This window comes from Epinephelus moara, chromosome 23 (assembly GCF_006386435.1).
Source record: "Epinephelus moara isolate mb chromosome 23, YSFRI_EMoa_1.0, whole genome shotgun sequence".
Lineage (NCBI taxonomy): Eukaryota > Metazoa > Chordata > Actinopteri > Perciformes > Serranidae > Epinephelus > Epinephelus moara.
Window position 1 is genome coordinate 28,321,573 of NC_065528.1, and position 22,301 is coordinate 28,343,873.

The 22,301-nt window shown below is 41.7% G+C and overlaps 3 protein-coding genes across 3 annotated transcripts in view; 1 reads left to right on the forward strand and 2 right to left on the reverse strand.

Moving 5' to 3' along the window:
* The window catches only part of amdhd1 (amidohydrolase domain containing 1), an 8,143-nt gene extending 7,167 nt beyond the window's left edge, over nucleotides 1–976 (reverse strand). Inside the window, exon 1 of the mRNA XM_050036845.1 lies at nucleotides 762–976. Within this exon, the coding sequence (XP_049892802.1) occupies nucleotides 762–898 (137 nt within the window). The 5' untranslated portion in view covers nucleotides 899–976. The remainder of the gene's footprint in view (nucleotides 1–761) is intronic.
* Nucleotides 977–2,757: 1,781 nt separating this feature from the next.
* Nucleotides 2,758–7,911, reverse strand: snrpf (small nuclear ribonucleoprotein polypeptide F). The gene is made up of 4 exons (XM_050036859.1): nucleotides 7,794–7,911; nucleotides 6,439–6,564; nucleotides 3,397–3,461; nucleotides 2,758–3,057 (listed from the first exon to the last, which is right to left on the reverse strand). Exons 1-4 carry the CDS (start codon nucleotides 7,794–7,796, stop codon nucleotides 2,991–2,993), a joined length of 261 nt encoding a protein of 86 aa, XP_049892816.1. The 5' UTR covers nucleotides 7,797–7,911; the 3' UTR covers nucleotides 2,758–2,990.
* Nucleotides 7,912–14,842: 6,931 nt separating this feature from the next.
* ntn4 (netrin 4) overlaps nucleotides 14,843–22,301 on the forward strand; it is a 31,901-nt gene continuing 24,442 nt past the window's right edge. The window contains exons 1-2 of the mRNA XM_050036834.1: nucleotides 14,843–15,236; nucleotides 17,968–18,521. Coding sequence (XP_049892791.1) covers nucleotides 15,191–15,236; nucleotides 17,968–18,521 — 600 coding nt within the window. The 5' untranslated portion in view covers nucleotides 14,843–15,190. The remainder of the gene's footprint in view (nucleotides 15,237–17,967; nucleotides 18,522–22,301) is intronic.

A 22,301-nucleotide genomic window follows, 5' to 3' on the forward strand; every position in this document is an offset into this window, starting at 1 on the left:
AGAAGTTTTGAACTTTAGACGCTTGCTGTAGTGCCACCATCAGGACTATTGGCTTGAGTTTACAGCTGAGGACATCTGGCATGAGACTGGACCTTTGTGCAAAGTTTGGTGAGTTTTCACTCATGGGAGGTATGATTTCCTCGGAAGAAGAAAGAAGAAGAAGAAGAAGAATACGTAGGATTACAATAGTGTCCTGGCAGCTTAGCTGCCCGGACCCTAATTAACTTATAATTCAAACAAAACCAAATCCTCCCTGTCGTACTCAATAACCAGCCTGTAAAACCTATATTGTTAACTGTGCGTTTTTAATAGTGTATTGTGTTTTGTGTCTGTATGTACCGTTGATTTTGGAGATTTTATTACACAGTTTGATAAGTGTTAAGGCCTAATATTTATAAGATTAAATTTACCTGACATGCTGATTTAAAGTGATATTATTGGACAAAAAATAGTAATAGAACAGACAATTTTAGCTATCCAGTGAGTTTCTGCTGTGTAATGACTCACTGTAGCCTCTAAGGGGCACTAATGAGCATTATTTTATATTCTAACATCCCCTTTGGCTTCTACTGAACAAAAAAACCTCCCCAACCTGCACCAGCATGCAGGTATGCAGGGCAGCTCCACAGGTGAGAGGCAACACTGTCTGAGTCACATTTCCTCAGTAGCTCAAACAGAATTGAACAGAAGGCAACTCCACACGCTCGTCACATGCTGTGCAGTGATCTCAGATACCTGTCAATGTGGTGTAGAAGACTTACCTCCCAATCACCACGCTCCCATTTTCAACCACACAAAGATTTTGCATCCCATGTTTGATCTTGTATTTCTCTCCGTTGTTGCAGATGAGAACCAGCTGTTTGGCGTTCTTCACCAGGAGCCTGTGACCACTGGACATTTTGATTCATCCACAGCAGACACACTTCACTTCAGAGTCACTGGCTTCAGACTAATTTGGGGACAGGCAAATATTTGTCCTGAGGAGAAGAGTTTAAAGTGCACAGAGAGAGGCGGTGCTTCACACAGACATCACACACAACCAGTTAACCAGTAATAATTAAAGACATATTCACTGCTGCAGGATGGACTTTACATGAAACTGGGCTGTGTAGGAAGACACAAATACTTTTGATATTGGTGCAACGTGACCAGAGAAAACCCACAACTACCAGAATGCACTGAATCGGACTAATAAATGCTCTTGCTGGACGTGACGTAGTAAGTTTCCCGTCCAAAAACAGTATGGCAGCCAGCTAGGCTCAGTAAACGACAATCTACACATCTGACAGTGATGTATTCCTTCAAGATGATGATGGTGATATTACCAAGAATAAATGTTAAAATAAAAACATAAGGAGTCAGATACAAGCTGTAACTCTGCCCCCAATGAGACGAATGTGGGTTTTGCTTCATGGTGATGATACTAATAGGCTAATAGGTTACAGACATGTTTGTGTTTTGAAAGAAACGAGTTGGAAACGAATTTTGTTATTGAGGAAATTTCAAATCCACAGGAGGTGGGTGGACTCCAAACTACTACTACTACTACAACAATATGACTCCACAAAAAGAGGCCTCAAGAAAAAAACTATGATACATTATTCTGGATTTATACTGCTTTGTCCTGACCTTTCCCATTTTCTTTTTTAAATTCAGTTTTGTATCTTTCGTTCTACCATCTTCAATATATTAAAAAAAAAAAAAAAATTAAAAAGAAGAAATATGTCGGCTATCTGGTAACAAATGACCTCATATTAGAGCAGTTAAATAATACACTGAGATGTTTCTGAAAACACTTTAGGTGAGAAATAGACAAGGAAACAGAATCTTGGTCCATATTTGATCAGCACTGCTTAGGGACTGTTCTTTACTTGTGAGAGGAGCAGGGTGGCTGAGGTGTAACTTCAGTTTGGTCTTTTTAACCATCCCCAAAACTAAAAATATTTTTCCTCATGCCTCCCTGAGTGACTTAGAAAATGCATGAACTATCTAACTGTTTTAGATTTACTTATCCTTTGACGTTTGAAAGTTGAAGACAAAATCCTGAAGTTGAACAAAAAAACAACCTAGGATTTTCTCATGTCATGCACGCTGCGAAGTTTGTGCCAACAGTTTATTTTTGGCCATATTTTAAATGAAATGTAGAATAAATTTTTAACCTCAGATTTGGTTGTTTTTTTCTGATGGTAGCGTTCATGCCACATCATGAGTTCAAGGACTGTTGTAAATTTGAAAATCAAAAAAACAGCCATCTTAAGTCGAATATCCCTCTCCTGAGTTGAAACAAAAAAATTTTTGGACATGTCTCCCTTTTTTGTGCCACTCCCTCCCCCTCGGAAATATCGAACAGTCCCTTAGTTTTAACGTGTCATCAGAGTTTGGTCTGAGTTTCAGAAAGAGACAAGACGGACGGCTCTCTCCCAATCTGAAGTTTAAGCAACAGCTCTAAAGCCGGTGAAATTTGAGCTGCTGGATCAATAAACACTCCCGCTAGTGGGTGACGTAAACGTGTTTCCTTTTAACAGGTAAACAGTTCACTAAGATATGTTTCTGAAGACATTTTAGGGAAGAAATGGGAAGCACTACAAGTACTATCTGAGTCACTGAAATTTGAGCTGAGAGACGAGCAGGGAGATCTGGCAAGATTTAACGTAGTTCATTTGCACGTACGACCCACGCTGTGATGACACAAGGGCTGCTGAAAATCAAAGTTCCCTCTTTAAAGAGGAATTTACGTACAAAAAACACGATAATCAGGTTTAAGAAAGGGTACAATAATCATTTTATTGTGTCTGTATCACAAAGTCACAACTTAAAATTGGCCTCACATACAGTAAAAAAAAAAAAATCATTTTCAAAACTGCTTGGAAAAACAAAAAACAAAACAAAACCGCAGGCGTCCATTCGTTTCACATGGTGAAAACACAAACACACGTCAACTCAACTACGAGGTACGATCACACAGCAGGGCCGAGTCCTCTTCACCGACATCACTCCCTCATCTCTCCGTCCTCCTCCTCTTCTTCTACTCCTCTGATGTACAAAACATTATTGCACCTGTGGGATTAAAACATAGTACTGTCACAACTGGCTGTGGGGGAAAGACAGACACACAGAGGGTCGATGTAGCGCTCATCTGCTTCACACAACAGTAATTATTAACACAGCAGTCGAGGCAGTTAGGGATCTCCGCCTTTGTGTTAGTTAACCAAAAACTGCTGCTGTGTATCTAGACCTGTTTGTTCTGTGATGCTTTCCTGGTGCAGTCTCTAAGAAACATTATATCATACTTTAAATTACCAGAATGAAAAGCAGTAAATGTCAAATTAACTGCTCAACACTGAAGCATCTACTGAACTAGTTGTGGAATGAAGATGTTTTCGGTTTACAACATACCTGATAAGCACTTCGCCGAGATGACCCGCCAACGCTCCGTCCACATACTCTTCTGTGTTTGCCAGCTGTCAGGAAAACATGTAAATATAAAAAGGTCAAGAGGCTACTGATAACAGTGTATTTGTAGATTAAATTCCATTTGACAAGAACGACGTCCCAAAAATACGAGGCTGGATACGTGTTCGCACTGATCTGGGAGGTACAGCTCGGGATGGGAAGATCCCAATAAATTATGTAAAGAACAAAAAGATTTCTGCACAACTTTTTCTGTAAAACAAAGATGCTGGCAACTGTGAGATGACGTACAAGAAAAAAAAAAATTCACTGTACACTCTCACAGCCCACACAAATGTCTTTATGTGCTGAGTGTGCAGGCACGACTGCAAACACTTTTTATTGGTCAGGGACAACGCAAAAAACACTGCAACACTTTCCACTTTGCTTTTCAGCTTAAAAAGTGCAAGAGTTAAAAGAGCTGTGGGGGTGGAAATCCCAACCAACCAGAGACTGATATTACTGGGGGACATCTCAGTTTTACCAGTCACATGAGAGGCAATATTCACTTTGTCAGACTGGCTCTAATTGCTTCTAACAGATGTATTGCCATCCACTAGTGTGTCTCTGTGGCGTTAAGAGCTCTTGTCACACCTACCCTCAGAGAAGATTGTGTATAATGTCTGAAAAAAGCCATTACTTTTTGAGAAACACTGGGCAACCTTTGTAGCCTCTTTACAAAACAGAACTTGTTGTGATTCCGGTGTACATGATCAAACTTAGGGCTGCACTGCAGTCTTAAGTTTGACCGTGTCAGGGTTTTGGGGGGCAGATTATTGATCTGTAATTGAACTGAATCTTGTTTGTGGAGGAAATAAATGGAAAACTCATTAACCATATTGTTGAAAACAAAAAAACAAGCACAAGAGTTGGATCATTTCACCATCACTACAATTACATCAAACTGACCACATAATAAACAGTGACATTTTCGTACATGCGACATGATCATATAAAGAATTACAATATAAAATCATATTGCAGTCATTTTACACTTGTTGCATTTATGTTTGTGTGCACATGTGTACGTCCCCTCATTATATGTCGTCTTGGCACTTGGCGTACAAAGTACTTTTATAAGTGTTTTTTAAATGCACTGTTATAATTTCCTTGTTAAAGAAAAATATGTTCACTGACACAGTGAAAAGTTGCTGTTCACATTAAGGACAAATGGAAGCTCTGGAGCTTGTAACGCGTAAATCCTCCAACATTTTGTTTGTGATGATTCTTGTGGTCTAACATGAGATAGAAAAGTGTGCAAGCGTGGTTAAGTAAAGAGGGAACAAGTCAAAATGTTACAAAAATGTGACATGAATAAAAATGCAAACCGCAATCAACCAAGCTTCAGCCTATTACTATAATATATTTTACCTTAAAGGCGCTGTATGTAAGAATGTGGCCAAAACAGTTACTGCACTCAAATTCAAAATACTGCTGTGAGTCGTGTCGGCCCCCTCCTCCCCTACAGATTCAAGGTTGCTGGACAGCGGCACGCTGGAGACTAATTTGTTTGCCCATGGGTGGCTGCCGTGGCAGGGCCGTGGCTTCTAGGGTTGGGTCGGTTCTCGGTAATACCAATTCGGTTCGGTACTCTGTCTTGGACCTGGGTTGTTTTTTTTTTTGAGACCAACCGGACCGCATACTCGGGCGGAACGTGCGTGGAGCGGACTCTGTGGAGGTCCGCCCAGTAAAAGTGGACGTCCGCAAGCCCTGTGCGCGCAGTGTCACACAAAAGACTGTTCGGCATGTATTTTTCACATCGCGGGGATTTTTCACGGACATTTTTACACGGAGTCTGTCCGCTTATAGTACGCCCGAGTCTGTGAGCACCTGTGTCTGCCTCTTCACCAAGCGCACAGCGAGCAGGAGAGAGAGGGGGGTGGGGGTGGGGCGGGGACTGAGCTAGGGGGTGCGAGTGCGCATGCGCCGAGGCCTCTACTGTAGCCTGGAGTTTGTTTAATAGTGACGGGGAGTTGATAATGGTGGACAATTCAGTCTCAAAGAAATCAAAGAATGCGCCAACATGGCAACACTTTGGCTTTGAGCCAGACGAAGGAGGCAATCCTTGTTTGCACTGATTGAGTAAGCTGCAAAATTTATTTGTAAGGAATAAAAGAAACAACATGTTACTGTCACACTGTTGTCCTAAGGTTGTTTTTTATTTTAAATGAGTCAATTGCGCCCCCAAGTGGCGAAAATCTGGTATTACCGACTTGATGCGGGTTTTTTTTTTTACAAAAACCAGACCGATGCGGGTTTTTTTTTTTTTTACAAAAACCAGACCGTTTTTTTTTTTCTCATACCGACCCAACCCTAGCGGCTTCTCTGCTGCTAACGCTGCTGCCGGGATACAGCTGAGGAGAGTGCTAATGCTATGTACTGGGACACTGCTAATGCTGCTTGCTGTGCTGCTGTAGCTCAGTCGTAACTGTAACTGATGCTGAGACTCTACTGACTGCGTGACTGGTAGACGGCGGTGGGTGGCGCAACAGGCCAAAACACAAATTCAAAACATAAACATGATTTGCAGACTGTAAAAATGTTTTTTAAATGCGAATATTCTGGCTGTACTATTGTTGTCGGTGAGATCAGTATGTTATATGAACATTATTCCTTAGTCTCTGTGACATATTAGGAGGATTTTATGACTGTTTGCTTTAGATTTCTTAATTATAGCTCCTTTAAGACTTTAGTAAACTACTCTCTCTTTGCAAGCAAGGACAGCAGTCAGGGTATATACCAGCTGATAAATAACACTTGTATTGAAACTGTGTCTGTATCATTATTATATTCTGCTACATTTTGATGTTTATATATTATATTGCTTTTGTGTTTTTATGCTGTTTTCCTGTTATGTTGCTTTGTTTCTGCACAGTTCACTTATTCTACGTACTTATATATTGCTTTGTATTTTTTTTCTACTTATGCTTTCTGTTTGCACAATAACTTATAACTATTATAACTATAATTACAATAACTTGTTCTCACCTGCATATTCATGTACCCGTCCACAGACACCAGGTAGCCCTTATACTCCATACCCCACTTCAGCTTCACCATCACTGGTTTGCCTGTCAGGCCGTTCAGGAATGGTTTTGGGTTCAGAGGTAAACTCTGTGGAGAGAAAGGATACGACAGGTTATTACACACACTTTACCATGCTACACTTTGGCTGTATTAGATAACTATAAATACATGTTGTGACATCACTGACCAATATTCTGCTACAAAGTATCTTGTTATTCTTGTTGCATGAAAACTAAAAGTACGGACAAGTTATTTGTAATATCAGAGGAAACAACACCAGAATTCCTAAAATCAGACAGAAACCAGAGGATCTGCAGCCTCTGTGGTGATCATCACGTGGGAGATGACGCTTGGAGATTTAAGCTTAAAGACTTACAGAGAAAGGCATTTGCCAAAGTATTATTTAAACTGTCCATCTATGTTTAAATTAATTTTGTTGTTACAATCAGTTAAGCCAAAAGTAATTTATAAACTGGGTGCCAGAATAATTGTGGTTTAGCATATCATCAACACACACACATGCATCTAGTGACCTAAATTGATGTGATGATTCAACAGTTAATTCAGCACAAAATGTATTATTTCAAATACATTTCTGAGCATAAAACAACTCTCTGAAGCAGATGAGTTTAGATTCATGGCTGTAAACAAGATAACTTTAAGTTAAAAAATACTAAGTTAATATATACATGTGTTGCTGATGTGTTGTAATAACGTATACACCTTACTAATAAAGAAACTGCTGGTATAGCCTGAACCATATAATCCAGCCAGCCCCTGTCTAAATTACTGACTGAATTAAAATATAAATACTACATGTTAAATTATACACATATTGTTGCACTATATGTTTATAGAGGATACACAGTCAGTGAGGCTGCGTTCGGCCCATCCAACCGAGGCAAGCAACACATCCAGGAAGAAAAAAATAAACAAATAAACCTACAAAGTTTAAAATATACTTTTTGCAGATTAACACTAAATCACAAGATTTTGTAATGGAGTTTGGTGCCGCTGTGTCTCCGCATAAATCGCTCCAACTCAGACAAAACGCGACTTAATTTCACTTGTAAATGAACTTATGCTGCCTACAAAAGAAATAAATCTACACTGTTACTGTTCACGTAAATAAATATTACACACTTCCCGTGCGCGTAAAAGAGAGGGATTCATTCATTCACCTGAAGTCATGAATGAGAAGCTAACGCTGCTAATGCTAACTAGCAAATAGGCTACTCTCCTAGCTTGGTGTTAGAGACAACAGCCCCACAAAACATTTAATTAGTGGATGGTAAACAATAATAAAATGTACTCACCATCTCTGTTTAGTTAACGCGGTCTGAGAATGAATTAAACGATTATATAATCGTCACAAAAACGTTTGTACTTCGCAAAGCAGAACACGCTTTACCGCCGAACAGGAAGTACAAACCTCTGACCTCAGAGAGGAGTGTTTGTGTTTTCACTGACTGCCACCTGGTGGTCAGAGGGTCACACTGCAACATGCAACGTGTGTGTGTGTGTGTGTGTGTGTGTGTGTGTGTGTGTGTGTATATTAAAAATGTACTTTAAGTATTATGAGAGAAAGTATTTATGCAGAAAAAAAATCTCCTGTGAAACTATTACATATGACATTATTACATTATTATCACTCACTATATTAATATGTAAGCAGCATTGTACTGCTGTGGTTGGTTGAAGTTTTTGTAAAAACAATTTTATGTAGGACTGCAACTATTGATTATTTATATTATAGTATTATCTGATACTTATTTTCTTAATCAATTGATTGTTTGGTTTCTAAGAAATCAGAAAATAGTGAGTCCAAACTTCAACTTTATTACAAATATCTTTCTCTCTCGCTGCCCCTTTCACTCTCTATCTGTCCTACCAAATATTTAATTATTTAATGTTTATTTGTATAGGGACAAATATGTAGCGTTTATAAATGCGGGGTAATAAATTTGGGTTTCTGTGTGACTTTGCTGAATCTCAGCTGGCTCTTTAAAACACAGAAGTCAAACAGTAACCCAAATGAAGTAACTAATTGAGACAGGAACGCAACCAGCAGCTCTTATGTTCACAAAAGTAAAATCATTATTTTTGTCAATGGAGTCTGGCTTTGAGGAGAGTAAAAATAAGTTTAACTTTAAGTTCAGCTGTCTGTTTGGGAAGTACTGAGCATATGACTGTATAAATGAGACCAGAGGCATGCAAGAAAAACAAATGTTTCTTCATATATTTAACGTAGTGAGTAAATTATGCATAAATGGTCATTTAGGGGGTGAAATATTCCTTATTATTGCATAATTTATAAAAAAAAAAAAAAAAAAAAAAAGCAGCAAATCCTCACATTTGAGAATCTGGAACCACGAAATATTTAGTATTTTCACAATCATTAAAATAGTTGCCAGGTAATTCAATAACTGGACTTAAAGTTTAATCAACTTATCATTTTGGCTCTATTTGTATTTACTGTTGGGTTTGTTACAAAACATCATTTATAAGCACTTAATATGTGTATGTAGTATGTAAAATATAGAGTAACTAAAGCTGTCACATAATGTAGTGGAGTAAAAAGTACAGTATTTCCCTCTTAAATGTAGTGGAGGAGAAAAATATTATATATTTACATATATCAGCTGTTGCTGATTGTTTATCTGTCGATTAACTAATCAATTAATCAACTACTCCTAATATTTCTAGCTGTAACAACCTTAAGTGAGTCCATGATCCTCAGAAGTACAAAGTGACCTTATATTACTTTACGTGCTCTGCTTGAAAATACATTCCTTTTCAATTTGCCATATGATTACTGTGAGGTTAATCCAAAGCAAATGAAGTCATATTCTGTTGTTCTGGAGTTTATCCAGCGTCACTGTCAATCTCTCCACCTGCCCTGAGCTGAACTGTACTGTACGTGCAACACCTGCTCTATGGACTATTTAACTTTAACTTGCCCATCATTAGAAGATTATTCAGTAATTATAAACTCTGACCTGAAAAAGTGAAATGACTGTCATATCTGGGTCATGCTGGCTCTCTGTCTGGGCAGCTATTTCTCTCCAGGCACAAACAGCCTCAAGATTTCACTCATTTTTCTGCATTGAAGCGTTCAACTGTTACCAAAGCATCCAACAAGTTCCAACCTGATACTGTGAATAAAACTAACATTTGACTTCCTCCAGTGAAGGGCTGGGTGCGCTCACTAAATTCCTCCTGAAGTGTACTGGCTCTTTCTGCGCGTGTTTGAAATACTGAAGTCCTTACATCATTTAGCCTATTTTTCTTCCCTCGCTTTTCAAGGTGCCCTCCATGTAATTAACCAATCCGTCAGTCAGTCAACGTGTCAGTTGTGGCATGATAGCAATGTGTGTGTGGGTGTATGTTGAGAACAGGGGCAGAGCCAGAGGGGTGGCCTGGGGTGGCACTAGTCCCTCCTGGAGTCTGATCCCCTGGTGCCCCCAGTCTGAGGGTGGTACGTAGTTGGGTTTTTAGTGTCAGAGCCACTGTGTGAAGTGACTATTATTACTTTCTAAAAGTCAATCACACAACAACAAAGAGACAAAACACACCATAAAGAGAAAAAAAATAACTACAAAGAGACACAAATGAACCACAAAGAAATGCAAATCAACCACAGAGATGCAACAACAAAGTAACTACAAAGAGAAACAGGTCATCCACAAAAAAACTCAAAATACCTAGAGAGAGATGCAAATCAGCCACAAAAACAGGAAAAATTACAAGAGGTGCAAAACGACTACAAAGAGACACAAATCAACTACAAAGAGACACAAATCAACCACAAAGAGACACAAATCAACCTCAAAGAGACAAAAATCAACCACAAAGAGACACAAAATATCTTTAAAAAGACACAAATCAATCTCAAAGAGACACAAATCAACCACAGAGAGACACAAATCAATCTCAAAGAGACACAAATCAACCACAGAGAGACACAAATCAACCACAAAGAGACACAAATCAACCTCAAAGAGACACAAATCAATCTTAAAGAGACACAAATCAACCACAGAGAGACACAAATCAATCTCAAAGAGACACAAATCAACCACAGAGAGACACAAATCAACCACAAAGAGACACAAAATATCTACAAAGAGACAAAAATCAACCACAAAGAGACACAAATCAATCTCAAAGAGACACAAAATATCTTTAAAAAGACACAAATGAATCTCAAAGAGACACAAAGTATCTACAAAGAGACACAAATCAACCTCAAAGAGACACAAATCAATCTTAAAGAGACACAAATCAACCACAGAGAGACACAAATCAATCTCAAAGAGACACAAATCAACCACAGAGAGACACAAATCAACCACAAAGAGACACAAAATATCTACAAAGAGACAAAAATCAACCACAAAGAGACACAAATCAATCTCAAAGAGACACAAATCAATCTTAAACAGACACAAATCAACCACAGAGAGACACAAATCAATCTCAAAGAGACACAAATCAACCACAGAGAGACACAAATCAACCACAAAGAGACACAAATCAACCACAAAGAGACACAAAATATCTTTTAAAAGACACAAATGAACCTCAAAGAGACCATTCAAACATTTCTCAACACACTCCGGCTTGAGGGGGGGGGGGCAGCCTTTGTAGCTCTGTGTGAGTCTAAATTATTAACTCTACAATCTGTGAAACTTTTCCTGCCACAGCCTTTCACTTGTTGGTATCATCATTAGAAGGAAGAAGCCAGTCGGATCATTCCAGTCTGATGGTGACCAGCTCTTTGAAGTCTGCAGAGGAGAGCTGGGAGACAGAAGTTAACAGTGAACGGGCCTGTTGAGTGGACGAGCTGCAGGAAGTGTGAAGCACTGGACTCACAAACCACTGACACCACACTCATGCCTGTCTGCTATATGAAGCTACAGCCAGCAGGTGATTAGCTTAGCTTAGCATAAAGACTGGAAACAGGGAGTTTAAACCTCTGAGAGTTTTCTTCCTCACAGAGATCAGGAGCAGGGCGTCGGTGGCCTAGTGGATAGAGCAGGCGCCCCTTGTACAAGGCTGTTGCCACTGTTCGAGTCCAGCCTGTGGCCCTTTGCTGCATGTCATCCCCTCTCTCTCTCTCCTCCCTTTCATACTTGGCTATCCTATCCATTAAAGGCAAAAATGCCCAAAAACATTTCTAAAAAAAAAAAAAAAGAGATCAGGAGCGATGACTGCAGCTGGACGGACAGAACAAAGTGAACAGGTGAGATAGTTTCATTTGGCTCACTGCTTATTGGCCACGGGTCAGAAGCACAGAAAGCAGGTCATGGTCCGATTACACAGCAGACAGAGAAGCCAAAGCCATGCTGTGTTCAGTGGAGCTTGACCCGAACGGGCCGGAGCGGAAAGAACAGTTTTCCAACATCAGTTTTTTTGTACCATCACTGAGCACAGGGGGGCACACTGCAGCCTGCACAGGCCTGTCTCCTGTTGTTCATGCAGGCTGGAACACAAACTGAAGTGTGTCACGACCATAATCCAAGCTGTGGTAGCTTCATGTTTCATACGTGAACGTCTTCATCCTGCCTCTGTCTCCTGTTTATGGGCTGTTAAGCAGCCATTGTTGGGAGCAGATGGCCATGTGGAAAGCAGAAGTGGAATTAAAAAGCTTTTCATTTATTGGGTTTGCATATTTCACTGGTTTTCTAAGGACAGCAACAATGTTGTCAACAAAGGCCGCAGCTGAGCAACCGATGGGTGTAATCTGAAGTGCGTCAGCAGCATCACTTTGTGTGCGCTCCCTCCATCCAAAGCCAATTAGTGAGAAATGTGGATATGAGCACTCATTTACGCCCCACATCAGCTTTTCATCAGACTCCACGTGGTCGGTACAGGGGGTCCCACACGCTCTCATGGCAGGGACATCTGGTGCTTTTACGATAGAGGTGGAAAATACTCGAATGTTTATATATGCTGCTCACACATTCATGCATCATTAATAATAATGTAATGTATCACTCACAGGGGGGATTTCTCTGCAGAACTTTTGCTGGTAACATTTGTTTTATAGCTTTCTTTACTTTGCAGATTCACATTATTGATGCAAAATATTAATAAATTATGATACATATATTTATAGATTAAGCACTCACCAGTATATGAAGTAATTAAAATTAACTCCACCTCTACCAACATTAAAGTACATTAATGCATTCTTTAAAGAGCCATTCTGCATAATGAGTACTTTAACTTTCAATCCTAATACTTTTACAGTTGTGGAAAGTAACTAAATACATTTACTCCAATAAGTACCATTTGAATGTGTTTGTACTTTACTTGATCAGTTCATAAAGTATTACTGTTAAAATTAGCTCCACTTTGTCCAGCAACAGCATTAAAGTATGTAATTTAAAGGGACAGTTCACACCAAAATCAAAAATACATATTTCTCCTCTTACCTGTAGTGCTGTTTATCAGTCTAGATAGTTTTGGTGTGAGTTACAGAGTGTTGGAGATATCAGCTGTAGAGATGTCTGCCTTCTCTCCAATATAATGGAACTAGATGGCACTCAGCTTGTGGTGCTCAAAGTGCCAAAAAAATACATTTGAAAAACTCAGCATCAATGTCTCTTTCCAGAAATCAAGACCTGGTTACTCAAGATAATCCACAGACCTTGTTGTGAGCAGTTTCATGTAGGAGCTATTTTCTTTCTACTGAACTACACTCAATAACTGTACCACTGTGCAGAAGGAAGTGTGCATCAACTCATGGACAAGAGGCTTGTGACAGCGCAAGATGTAAACATTAATGGCGTCCTCCCTTGACTGATCTGTAATGTTAGCTAGCTCAGTGGTGCTAAGTGAGCTAGCAGTAGCACTTCCTTCAGCACGGTGACGGGTATAGTTTAGTAGAAAGAAAGTTCTTACGTACCTGTTACGTACAATGTCTCTTTCCAGAAATCATGACCCGGTTACTCAAGATAATCCACAGACCTTGTGGTGAGCAGTTTCATGTAGGAACTACACTCTGCAACTTACACCAAAACAATCTGGACTGATGTTGTGTTCAAAAAACAAAACAATTCGCATGAGTAAAATCCATGTAAGGTCAATGTAAAAATGCGATTAGATGCAAATTCCCACCAGGCGGCATGATGGACACGACACAAATTACATGCAATATTTGAATTAAGTGGCATGAATGAAGCAAGTAGTGCCATTTCGCATCATTTGCTTATTGCGTAAGTTGAAAATTCTGAACTTCAGCAACCAATTTGTGCCGCGATAGCCAATCAGCACTGAGATCCTCCAGGGATGTATGACGCCTGTGTATAAAGTTAGTCCACACAAAATATTCTAGTGTTCAAACTCACACAAGTAACGCAACGTGAAAATTTGAATTGCATTTGATGTGAACACAACATGATAAATAGCACCAAGAGGAAACATATGTATTTTGAGCACAGTCTCCCTCTGAAGTCGTCGAAATCCGGCGCTTGAGCAGTGACTTGTGGCGTCAGACACCAATGAAAAAAGGCGTCCTTTAATGTCGGCAAGATATGATATGCGTATATGATTCTGCTGCCATTATAGTTCAACAGTGCCCAGTGGCGTCAGGGGGAAACATAGTGGGAAAAGGATGAAAGTTAAGGTGGCGGAAGTCCAAGTGGGGCGGACGAGTCCAACAAACACCGACTGTCACCCGAGAGAGTGGTGTTTGTGTCCCCTAAGATTCTAAAGCCAAACCCTGTTCTTTTTTCCTAAACCCAACCACGAGTTTTTGTTGTACTGACGTAGTGCTTTTATTTTGAAAGAGACTGTATGTAATTGTTAAATTACCTGAGAAAACATAAGCTTATTTTGAAAGAAGACAATGTAAGTAACAGGCAGAACTTGACACGGTGTCCCAGAATGTCAGCAACACACCCAGGGTACCTTTCATGTCGTATGTGGACGTGGAAAATCCATGGCCAAACGTCGATTTGTGACGAGGTCGGAGTGAGAATTGTGTTGGTATTTTGAATTTGTAGTGAACTGTCCCTTGAATACATGACTTTTACTTGTAGTGGAGATTTTTATAATGTAGTATTGCCTCTTATCACTGCCAGGGAGGTTTTGTGGTCTGTCTGCAATGTTGGAGGAAGTCTAACCTCTCATTAAACACCTTTAATCAGTATCCTGCTGGACTCCCTGAACTCCTCACAAAGCCCTCTGGAGGTCCCTCTTGGACCCCCATGTTGGAGCAGGAGGTTGTGGGCTTTGTCCATGTCCAGCGCTGCACACAAACTGGAATGTTCCTTTAAATGAGAGGAGAAATGAGGAGGAGAGGCGGAGCTGCTGCTGCTGCTGTCACTATACAGCCTCTGTGCGCTCCTCAGACACAGATCTGCGGGGCAGAGCGGGCAGCGGGAGCTCACTGTGGGGAAATGAAACACGCTGCAGGTCCCGGAGCAGCAGCAGCAGCAGCAGCAGCAGACGAGCCGGGCAGAGCCGATCACTTCATCTGTCAGCGGGACATCACGCACCGTCCGGGATCATGTTGTTTCCTCTCCACCTATTATCGGCTTATTGGATCGCAGCTGAGTGAGAGGGAAAGTCCACACTGGATCTGAAGCTACGCACTTGTCTTCGCCACCGTGGATGAGATCTTTGCATACTTGATGTCTGAATAACTCCTGCGGATTGTCTGCCTCTTCTCACATATTTCGGATTATTCCTTTAATAAGGAGACATGTTGATTTTGCTTGTGATCAGCCTGGCCGTGTTGTCAGACGCAGGTAAGTGGTTATTTTTCCATCAAACATCCTGTTGTCAGAGTTATTGTCACTTGGTGCAACAATGTGCTGGTGCTGCTCAGCAGTGCAGAACTCCATTGGATTTTTAGGAAATTTAATGTCTCACTGAAGTAGTTTCAACACAGCATTTATAAACACATAAACCCACATGTAATAAAAGTTAGGATATGATTCAACATCATAAACCAAATAACGTGTGACATAGAGGTCAATAAGGAAACTGGAGTTTAATAACTGTAGTGGATGTGATTGAACTTCATTGTTTTTAATTGCCACAGATTTGAATGGAAGTTTGGTATTAAAAACACAATAGTTGTGATTTATCTTATAGCCTCCAAATTATGTATATCCAAGCTCTTTTAGAATTAAATATAGCTTCTTTTAACATGTTTCACTCGTATTCATTACTTTATATCCTATTAATGAGCACAAAACAAATGATTATTCAGTTTAAAGCCTCCCCCCCTTGACCTCCCCATATACAGACAGTTATGTAATTCAGCATGAACCAATCTAACAAAGAACGTCCCCCTAGGAAAGGTCCCTCAGTGCAAAACTGCACCAATCCAAGCCCCAAGGTTTAATATGAGTCTATCTGCGAAGCCGCTGACATGAAAAACAACGTGAGCTCCAGGTTTTGGATAATAAATCCAGGCTGGAAGATGACACTGTGGCCCTCAGGGGGTGTGCGAAGCGTCTGGAAGGCGTCTGAATGCTGCTCATCCTCCCTGAGCTGCCAAACTCTATCTGTGTTAAGAGTCCACGCTGGCTGCAGTCTGTGGCAGGCAGGTGCACAATGCCTCTATTATCCCTTTTGCATAAGATTTCCGATTGTGGTACATCACTTGACTTGTGTACACACACACACACACACACACACACACACACACACACTGAGTCACTCTTAGTCTCAGCTCGCCCACTCACTCTTAAACATACTGTGTTAGTCAGATTCAGGTGTGCTTGTTCACTAAACTCTCCAAAACCTCTAAACCTGCTTAGGAAGTTTCACATTTCTAGGGGCACTTAATGGTGACCAAGGAGACATTCCTGTTACTTAAAGGGACAGATCACCCCCAAAATCAAAAATACATATTTTTCTTCTCACCTGTAGTGCTGTTTATCAGTTGCAGAGTGTTGGAGATATCGACCGTAGAGATGTCTGCCTTCTCTCCAGTATAATGGAACTAGATGGCACTCAGCTGCCTTCTCTCCAGTATAATGGAACTAGATGGCACTCAGCTTGTGGCGCTCAAAGTGCCAAAAATACATTTGAAAAACTCAACATCAATGTCTCTTTCCAGAAATCATGACCTGGTTACTCAAGATAATCCACAGACCTTGTTGTGAGCAGTTTCATGTAGGAACTATTTTCTTTCTACTGAACTACACCCACCAATTGTATCACCACACAGAAGGAAGCGTGCATCTACTCATGGACGAGTAGCTTGTGACAGCGCAAGACGTAAACTGTGATAATGAGCCCTAAATGAGGTAGCTTTCAGAACACTCCTGGTTCCCTCATCCTGAAGTTAATGGGTCTTTGAATAGCCAACCGTATCACTGTACAGAAGGAAGCGTGCATCTACTGCTAGCTCACCTAGCACCTCTGAGCTAACTAATGCTAGAGCGCAGCTGAAGAGAATGCCAAAGACCTTTTTCACAGCAGACATTTTAAGTGTAATGCAGCCATCATTAATATTAATAAATACACCTGTGCTTCTCCGACTATGACAAGTCAAAATGTCTGCTGAGAAAAAGCACTATTAATGTTTCTATCTTGCGCTGTTGCCAGCACAAGCCTCTCATATGCGGGTTTTTTGGAAAGAGACATTGCTGTTGAGTTTTTCAAATGTATTTTTTTTGGCAGTTTGAGCACAGAACTGGAGCCACCAACCGTATCACCGCGCAGAAGGAAGTGTACATCTACTCATGGACGAGAAGCTTGTGACAGAGGGAGATGTAGGCTAAGCATTAATGGTGTTGACATTAGCTAGCTCAGTGGTGCTAGGTCAAATAGCAGTTGACACACACTTCCTTCTGCATGGTAATACAGTTGGTGGGTGTAGTTTGGAAGAAAGAAAATAGTTCGTACATCAAACTGCTATTTTCTTTCTGCCAAAGTACACCTGTCAACCGTATCACCACGCAGAAGGACGTGTGCATCTACTGCTAGCTCACCTAGCAGCACTGAGCTAACTAACATTACAGCTCAGTCAAAGAGGACACAATTTATGTTATATCACAAGTCTTTCGTCCATGAGTAGATGTACGCTTCCTTCTGCGCGCTAATTTGGTTGGCAGGTGTAGTCAGTAGATAGGAAATACTTACTACATCAAACTGCTCACAACAAGGTCTGTGGATAATCTTGAGAAACCAAGTAGGTATTGCATCCACACACCTTTCTCTTCATCCGTCCTTGATCCTACCAGGTTTTTGCGCTATTTTAGTGCCTGAGTTCTGTGTTAAAGTTATATTTTATTCCCCTCTATTGTATAATGGTGAAAGAAAGAAATCTCAAAATGTGCACAAATACTATCTTCATGATTGAGAACAACTAGAGGTGTGTGATTTGGGTGAACTAACCCTTTAAACTGAGGTACCACACCTACCTGACCCATTTGTTTTCACCCTTGTCTTCTTGTGTTATGTCACCACAGCCCATATTTGCCAGGTACACATGTAAACTCTGTTTTCTCTCCATCCATGCAGGTCTGCCGGCGGAGGTGTTTCGAGCAGGTGTGGCCCCTCGCTGTGAGAGCCGGGCCTGCAACCCCCGCATGGGTAACTTAGCCCTGGGTCGCCGTGTCCTGACGCAGACTGTCTGCGGAAACAACGGCACTGAGCTCTACTGCTCCTACTCTGACCCCAACGCCAACCTGGCCTGCAACGCTGCCAAGTGCGCCAAATGCAACGCCGGCCTGCCTCTCCTGTCCCACCTGGCTGGAGCCATGTCCGACTCCTCCTTCCGTCACCCCAACACCTGGTGGCAGTCAGCTGAGGGAGTGGAGTCTGAGACGGTGCAACTGGACCTGGAGGCCGAGTTCTACTTCACACATCTCATCGTAGTGTTTCGTTCGCCGAGGCCTGCCGCCATGACGCTGGAGCGGTCGCAGGACTTTGGGAGAACGTGGAAGATGCTGCAGTACTACGCCAGCAACTGCAGCGCCGCCTTCGGGATGGAGGAGGGAAAGACAGGCGTGGGTCGGGACGGGGCCACCTGCACCTCCAAATACTCGGAGGCTTATCCCTGCAACCGTGGAGAGGTGAGGAGGGCAGGGTTTGTCTCTTACCTTATACATCAGTCCTTAAAATGTGTCTGAGCTCAAGTTAAAGTTGCACTGTGTTCCTGCATCAAACTAGATGGCACTGCTCAAAGCACTAAAAAAAACTGTCTCTTTCCAGAATTCATGACCTGGTTAACTCAAGATAATCCACAGACGTTGTCGTGAGAAGTTTCACGTAGGAACTATTGAAACTATTGAAATACACCCACCAACCAATTTTGTTTAAGTTTCAGTGTCAGGTATATACAGGAAATCCTCTCTGTCTCAAACCAACACACTGATGTATTCCTCTGAATTAATTTGACCGTAGTAACAACATTTTGACTCCCCGTCAGAGTTGCCTTAGATGATTAGATTTGTATCAAGTCGTGGTTGAGTTCCCACCATTTCTCTCAACCCAAACACAGTCAGATCACTCAGAGAGCAGGTTGATGCAGGTGGAGAGGAGGGCGAATACACACCTGCAGTGAAACGCTGGAGGGGGGGTGACGGAGAGTTTCCTGCTCAGCTTTGTCTTCCTCTATGAATGAATTGCTAATTATATCACATCACACATGCCGTGTGTGACAGGTAAACTCTGCTACAGTCACACACTCGTGTTTTTCTAAAGAAAGGGTTTTAAGTGCATCATTACCCCTCCTACTGGAACAAATTCAGTCCTGGCTGCTGCAAGTCACGCAACATGCGAGAGTCATACAGTCATACGACTGAGCAGAATGAAAGCAGAGCTCAGCCAGGTGTGGGAGGCTCTGTGAGTGTGTGTGTGTGCGTGCATGATTGAGTGTTTAATAGGCGTACTTTGACTGTAGCACGAAAGGGCTTCCTGAAGTCCATTGATGTTTAATTGAAGCAGTGTGTGTCGGGAGCTGCTCTGCAGATGTGTGTGGAGGCGCATGCCGAGCGTGGTGCTGCTCTCGACTCCCTGCAGTGCTCTCATATGTAATGTGTGTTTACGCCCTCTTTGACGGGCTCTCACTGCTACGACTTCTTCCAAGTATTCAGCTGTTATGGCCTTTATTCTGCTGCTGTATCATAAATCTCTCTCTATGTGCTCCTGCTGTGTTTCTCTGTTCAAGTTTTCTTGGTTTGTTCGCAGTGTGTAAGAATGAAACAAAGACATATGGCTCTATTGCTTATATGATTTTTTTCTCCATCTTTTGTGCATGAAGGTGTGAAAAACAGCAGTTTCTTCTCTCTTCTGTTTTTCTCTGACACTGCTTCACATATTGGTTTCCGCATGTCTCAGCCACCTGTGCTGGGAGCATGACCTTCGACCTCTCACCCCTTAACTGATGACCCAGAGGTTAAAGGAGGTCAAGTAGCGCTCTGACAGCCCAGCAGCAGCTGCTGCTGCTCAGCTGTACGCACTCTCTCTACTACTGTTTGTTTTCACTGTGAATGTACGTCACCTGTGATGACAGTTAAACAATCTGTGACCTGCACAAGGTGATGAAAACAAAGCCTTGTACTGTGTTGTATTATGGGTTGGTGCTTTAGGGCTTTAGTGCCTCAGCTCCTCTGTGTTTCATGAGAAAATACAGTGTCTATAAGCATTAATATGCACCTCCATTAATATATATAATTTCTCCGGACATGCATCTATTCAGGTGCACCTCCAATTTAGTTTTAAGCTATTATTGACCTTTAATTGACAAAACATAGGTGCATGACATCATGCTTGTAAATGGACATGTCAGCATAACATACACTCAACAATTAATTGAAGAAGTAGGGATGCTAATTCAGAATATTTTTTGAGACTGATAGCCGACACTCTTGTTTCATTGTAGAGGTGTGTGTGGTGCAATGCATCGCTCAGCGCCTCCTTGCTCTGCTCTCTCTGTAAATCATGACACTACTGCTGCAGGAGTGTGAGCTCTGCATGGGGGGCATAGAGCAGTGGTTCCCAACTGGTGGATGGGAAGTGACTCTAAAACACGTCAAACACACTTAATCTTTAAGTATGGTGAATTTCTGGCACAGAGCTTTTATTTTGAAGTGTTGTTTCCTGCTGTAGAGTGAGCGACCAATGGATAGCTACCAATCAAAGACAGCAAACTAGCTCAAAGACATGGCCAAACGCAAGTATGACACTAAATGTCTCATACTTTGTGGACCTTGAACTAATGACTTAGGCGAAATCTGGACCTTGTGACTGGACCAGTTGGAAACCACTGGCATATAGTCCACCCGCCCCGCACACACATGGTGACAGGGCTAACAAAGGGCTTTAACGACAGAGGAGACATCATCACAAATTAGTTGGGACAGTTTGTTGGATGTTAGCTGTTGCTGCTATGTTAGCTCATGCTAACCAGACAGATGCTGAACTGACTGTTGGGTGTAATGGCATCAACATAAAGTTTGCTGATCCTTTCTAAAAGTGAAGAGGATTAGTATCTATTGAGGGGGGGCACTGTCTCTCATATAGGTGTCCACCTCTGCCTCTGGGTCATTAGTTTCTTCTTGCTGTGGTCAGCAATGTTGTACAACTCCAGCCTGGGCAGCAGCACACTCTCCCGTGTAGTCATCTCCCCAGCAGCGCCAGTATATTATGTGTAACTGTTTAACTGATAGTATTAATCGGTCCAAATTCTTATTGTCAGTTAATGGCTAAAGGGATAATAGTTAACGTCCCTATAAAAGAGTGATTGACACATTAAACAGTGATGAAAAATACGTTTTTAGTTGCAGCCTCATGATCATTTTCAGCGTGAGCAGCGTGGTATGAATTACTGTTGGCTTAGGTGAACAGGTGGCAGGTATTCTCAGCTTTCTGCCTATCCTCTTTCTCCCGCAGCAAACATAAAAAGCATGTCATCTCTTGCACTGAAAGCTCTCTGTGTTCACCTGTAATGTGGGAAAAGATTGTGTGTGTGTGTGTGTGTGTGTGTGTGTGTGTGTGTGTGCGCGTGTGTGTGTGCGTGTGTGTGTGCGTGCGTGTGTGTGTGTGTGTGTGTGTGTGTGAGCTGGGTTTTCTTGTCTTATTTATGAGGTCAGCTGGGCTGGAAGAATGTGAGTGTTTGTTGTAGAGACTGACCTCCTTAGGGAAGAGAGCGAGACAGACCAGCCAACACACATATCCTTTCTCTTTTCCACAGTTCCTCGAACACACACACACACACACACACACACACACTTGCCGTGCCCTTTCAGATAAACACATACAGTCGGCTCTCCGTCTGTCTGCTGGGAAGGAAGTGCCGTTGCTCTGATGGATGTTGGTACTGTTGGCTAGACACCCATCCCCCCTCTCTGTTTCCCTCTCTCTGTCTTTCTCCTTCCATCAATGCCCATTGTGCCTGTTTACCAGATTACAGTTCACAGTGCTTTGATGGAATTACGCCTGTTTAAGCCGGACTTACTTTTTTTTTTTCAGCCTCAAGTGGACACATGGCCCACAGTGAACCCACTGCCTCAGGACGCAGGTGGACAAAGTTTAAATGTGGTTAAAGTGGCTTTTTGACCTCCGTGTTTATACTGACTGGTGGCTTCCAAAGAGCAAAGGTTCTCAGAGACACAGCAGTGACAGTGAGAGCTTAAAACATTTTCTTCTGCATTTGTAAATTCAATTAAAGTCAAAGGCTCCCTGTGGAGTTGTCTTGTAAACAGATGCCAGTATGAATGTTTACAGTCTGTGTTTCTCACCAAAACACAGCGTGTATCCCCGAGGCCCAACAAACGCAATGAATGCATTTCCTGTTTCCAGAAACATTTGCAAAGTATTTTGAAAACGGCATCATTTATCACAGTTGGCCA

What these genes read in the sequence shown, in the direction of transcription:
- snrpf (XM_050036859.1), bottom strand. An exon ending in ACGGGTACATGAATATGCAG is followed by an intron (nt 3,462 to 6,438) that starts GTGAGAACAAGT and finishes TTTTCCTGACAG; the next exon opens with CTGGCAAACACAGAAGAGTA. An exon ending in CTCGGCGAAGTGCTTATCAG is followed by an intron (nt 3,058 to 3,396) that starts GTATGTTGTAAA and finishes TTAATCCCACAG; the next exon opens with GTGCAATAATGTTTTGTACA.